The sequence below is a fragment of the Penaeus chinensis genome, chromosome 11 (genome assembly GCF_019202785.1).
Source record: "Penaeus chinensis breed Huanghai No. 1 chromosome 11, ASM1920278v2, whole genome shotgun sequence".
NCBI lineage: Eukaryota > Metazoa > Arthropoda > Malacostraca > Decapoda > Penaeidae > Penaeus > Penaeus chinensis.
Window position 1 is genome coordinate 7,983,722 of NC_061829.1, and position 5,000 is coordinate 7,988,721.

Genomic DNA, 5,000 nt, shown 5'->3' on the forward strand with positions numbered 1-5,000 from the left:
ATGATACTTCATTGGAAATTGTATTACCAAATTGTATAAATTGTATTACTGCTATCATCACATCCTGTTAAAAATTACGTTTGTTACTATCATTATTATTGTTGGTAATACGGCGATGCTAATATTGTTTCCGGTGTGAACAGTTACAACGCTTAACGATAATTATTTCACATCCGGCATATCCCATTTAATTGTGTTAAGGTCAATGTAAGGTTAACAGTGTCAGACATCTAATTTCAGTTAACTCTTCTCTTTACAATTTTTCGATATTTTATCTCCTTTCCCTCGCCCTGCACCCCTGTCCCTCCACCCCCTTCCCCCCTTCCTCATCTCCCCTTTCCCTCCCTTCAGCCCAATTCCTCTTCCCTAATCCTTTGCCCCTCTCCCCAGCCCCATTCCCCTTCTTTCACCCTTTTCCCTCCCTCATCTCCCCTTTCCCTCACCCTTTGCCCCTCCCCACAGCCCTATTCCTCTCCCTCGTCTCCCCTTTCCCTCACCCTCTGCCCCTCCCCTCAGCCGTATTCCCCTCCCCTCACCCTTTCCCCTCCCTCATCTCAACTTTCCCCCATCTCATCTCCACTTCCCCTCCCCCTCGCTGGTAAGGAAGGCGAGGTCTTGTGAAGGATCCCGAGTCTCACGTCCTTGGCTCTTGTAATCTTGTCTCAGTCTTCAGTAATCAGCTCGGATTCTCTTTGTTTATGAACCGCCTTCTGGTGGCATTGAACACCGTATTTGATCCGTTGTCTTGCTTACGACGGCGCTCTGTGTGTCTTATGTCTTGAAGGACAGGGAGGGAGGGGAGGAGGGAGGGAGGGAGGGAGCGGGGGAGGGAGGGAGCGAGGGAGGAAGGTTGGAAGTGAAAGAGAGGAGGAGCGTAGGATAGAGGAGGGAAGGCTGGGAGAGAAAGAGGAAGATGGGGAGGAGGAGAGAGAGAAGGAGAGATGATAGAAGGAAAGAGGGGGGGGGGGGGGAGGGAGAGGAAGGGATAGAAAGATAGAGGAAAGGAGGGAGGGAGAGAGGGAGAGAAGGAACGAGTGAGAGAAGACTGAATCTATTACATTTATAAGAAAGATAAAGAAAGGAAATACACTAAACCACCCCTTCTCCTTGCCTTCCACAGAACAAGATGCTGCACGGTGGCTGGAACAACCTCAGCATGGGCGGAGGCTCAGGCGTGGGCGGCGTGGGCGGTGTAGGTTCCATGCCGCCCTCCTCCCTGGGCTCCCTGGCGGGCGGCGGCCTCAGCAACATAAATAACAACATGGGCGGCGGCGTGGGCGCGCTCGGCGGGGGCGTGGGCGGCCTGAGCTCCTCAGGGATGGGCGGCCTCAATTCCCTTCTGAACGGGAGCAACGGGCTGAGCTCAGGGCTGCTGAGTGGGCTGACCGGCCTCACGCCCACGGACATCTCGGCCCTGACCTCCCTCACCTCGCTCAACGGACTCACGGGAGGCTTCAGCAACGGTCTCAACGGGATCAACAGTCCCGTTAACAGCAGCAGCTTAAACGGCAGTATAGGTGAGTCTTTCGTTCTCATAGAGAGGAGGTAAAACGACAAAGGATAATTCTACATCTGGAAGTAATTTTCAAAATAATGTTTAGCTGTTTCTCTCTCTCTCTCTCTCTCTCTCTCTCTCTCTCTCTCTCTCTCTCTCTCTCTCTCTATATATATATATATATATATATATATATATATATATTTGTCTTCACACACGCACACACACACACATATATATATACACACACACACACACACATTTGTGTGTATATGTATATATATATATATATATATATATATATATATGAAAGACTACAGTTTGTACAAAGCGCGTCGAGAACCCTTTCTCGTTTTTTTTTTTAGTTACTCTTGTTTTGATAACGCAATAACCATGTAGAAATCAATGATTTTCATTGGCATACCTTGAATACTAGCAATTTGCAAATATAAAACTAAAATATGATTCTACATGGCGACTACTACCACTTATACGATCACCTCATGACACACTCATCAAAGAACGTTCACAGCGATAATTATTTGTTTATTTTTTACTATAGTTTGGTAAATTTCATTTTCTATTGCGATTGCCATTATTATTACTGTTATTAACTTACGTCCAACACACACACACACACACACACACACACACACACACACACACACACACACAAACACATATATGTGTGTGTAGGTTTATTTCTTAAATGTGCTTCCTGAAAGGTAACTTCCGATACCCTGGCGTTGTTAGAAACTGAAGGAAATTATAAAAGTACTGTTGTTAAATATGATTTGATTAATGAAGAGCTTGTTCAGAAAATTTTAAAATGGAGATTAATAAGCAATTCATTATCCTATCGCTGTATTCAGACTACCAAACACTGAGCATACTCTCGCTTAAAAAGAAAAACGTGTGTATAAAAAAGAAGAAAAAAAAATCATCTAAAAACAGCCATGCATAGAGCGACGAGGAAAGTCATGCAACCGAATATCAATAAATATATCGACTAGTTAGCTTGTTATACGTCAGCCATTTTTTCCGGAATGTTGATAACCTCGAGGTAATTATAGGTTTACGTCGTGATAAACTACATTGTTTTCGTTATAGTTAAGTACCAAAATGACAGAGCATGCTGTATGGATGATCAAAGTTTTGATATACTGATTGTCTGCATCAAAGTCTATTAGAAGTTTAAGTCGTGATAAACTACATTGTTTTCGTTATAGTTAAGTACCAAATGACAGAACATACTGATTGTCTGCATCAAAGGTAATTATGTCTAAAAACATGGGCTGATGGTTTTACTTGACAACCAGTGTGGGTTTTTTTTCTTACTGTCAACGTCGTTTATATCGGTCGAAAAAATAGTATTTCTGCATAATATGTGGAAGTATTTTAGATAAAAACATGTTTTTTTTGCATATTACGTACACGCACTTTCACCCCTAACACGAATATAATGTTCGACTGCTATAAATTCCACTGAATTGTACTTATAGATCACATAATTGTAAAAGATATTCCGGTACAAAGGCTATGATCGTTAGCAACATTTTCTGTCACAAATGGTAACACGACTGTGAACATGTCATATGTTATCCTTTTGTCCAAAACATACATGAGAGGAAGTTCCTGAAACTGGAATGAATCAAATATTCACTTCGACAAAAAAGGTCTGTTTATTGTTTATTTAATTATCGATGATTACAATTGGAAAGATGTATGATTCTGAAACTGAATGTTCCCAAACGTTAATTGAGTTGATGATTAATATATAAAATTGTCTAAGCATTGTCTGTGGATAGCGTTTAGTATTTGCGACTACTTTTTCACTACTGCACGATGATATTTTCAAGTTTGGTTTAGTGAATTTATAATTTTGTGAGTTAATGTCCTAATTATATGAGGGCAACAAAAGCAGTTCAGAAAGAACAAACGACAAGCAAAACATTGTATTTGCTTCTTCCAAAAAATATGAAGAATACTTTTACGCGGTTACTAAATCAAATTATTAGTATTTATGATGACGAATAACTGTGGATTAAGTGATTTAATGAACTGAAGAAAATAAGAAATAAAACATTTAGGCTAACAACCATGTGCCAGCTGCTACTAATGGAAAGAAACAAAAGAAAAGAAAAGAAAAAAAAAGGCTTGCTTTGCCAGATTCTAAAGTACATTGTGCAACAGGGAAGGGCAACAGTTCTAACCAGCACAGTTTCACGCTTGTGAAATGCCTACATTTAGATTGAGACCTCAGAACGCTGTAGTGAAGGCTAAGGCATGATGAAAACCTGACAGGCGTTCTGAACATCCTCAGTAAACACAGCTGGTGTTATGTGATTTACTCGGACATTTTTCCTCTCGTCTTTTCCAGGAGAGCTGGCGGACCAACTGAATGAGCTGACGTTGGGCCTTGACAAGAAGGTGAAGGGGAGGAAACTGCCGCCCAACTACCTGTGCCATTTGTGCTTCAAGAAAGGCCATCACATCAAAGAATGCCCGCAGGTGAGAAAACCATTCTCAATGTTTGGCTTTTGCCCAGATACACTTTTCTGGCGTCTTCATATACGCAAACCAGGTATACGGACACGCTTGGAGAAGTATATAAACAAAACAATAAAAAATAAAAAAACATTTTGATAAAAAAAAAAAGTTTCACACGTTACTAACTCCTCGGTCCACAAACACAAACAAATATCCAATGAAAACACACGACCGAGATTTCCGACACGTAAACAAAGACGTGAATAGATTCAGCAGAGAGAGAAACATCAGCCGATTCCCACAGAATGAATCTGGTCCTCGCCCTCACCACCCCCCGCATCCTCACACAAGGTCTCGTTGAGCCGGAAGTGCCCCTCGTCCGTATGGTGAGCGACGCCGGACGTTACAGCTGGCAAAACCACAGGGCAGCGTGGGTGTCGGTGCTCTTGAAAACACAGGCGTTTCTTACATTTCAGTCATATGTGTGTTATGTTTCTCTCTTTCTACGCGCATATGCAGACACACAGGCATGCTTATACGCACACGTGCACATGCACACATATAATGAACATTTAGTATTTGATGTTATGATCGGAACGCAATGAGCATGACTAAAAGTGATAGTAAAAGACACTCAATCATGCATGTCAGAATCAGTCTCTAAATAAAATGAATGAATCTTTAGTACACAAACAAATGCGCGTATGAACTGACGAAGCAAAGTGCTACATACGCCACAAGCTTCTCACGTACCCTGTGACCAACACACGCAGACCCTATGGCCGGCGAACATCTGTGCCATTCTGCATTTCCAAAACACCATATTCCACTATTACTATTTGGACAATATTGATGTTTACAAAAGACATGTCCTATTCACATTTATGTTAAACAATATGCCACTGAATTAACATGCGACTTTAGAGTACACGATGCATATATATAATACAAGTTACACGTTTTATATGTTAAGGTGAGATGCCAACTGCATAATCCAGAGTGCCAGGCGTTCTCA

General features: G+C 41.6%; 1 protein-coding gene across 2 annotated transcripts in view; it reads left to right on the forward strand.

Moving 5' to 3' along the window:
• Window positions 1–5,000, forward strand: part of LOC125030769 (glycine-rich cell wall structural protein-like) — a 29,097-nt gene that overhangs the window by 16,737 nt on the left and 7,360 nt on the right. For both annotated transcript variants that reach the window (XM_047621035.1, XM_047621036.1), the window contains exons 2-3: window positions 1,121–1,517; window positions 3,876–4,006. In XM_047621035.1, coding sequence (XP_047476991.1) covers window positions 1,121–1,517; window positions 3,876–4,006 — 528 coding nt within the window. The remainder of the gene's footprint in view (window positions 1–1,120; window positions 1,518–3,875; window positions 4,007–5,000) is intronic.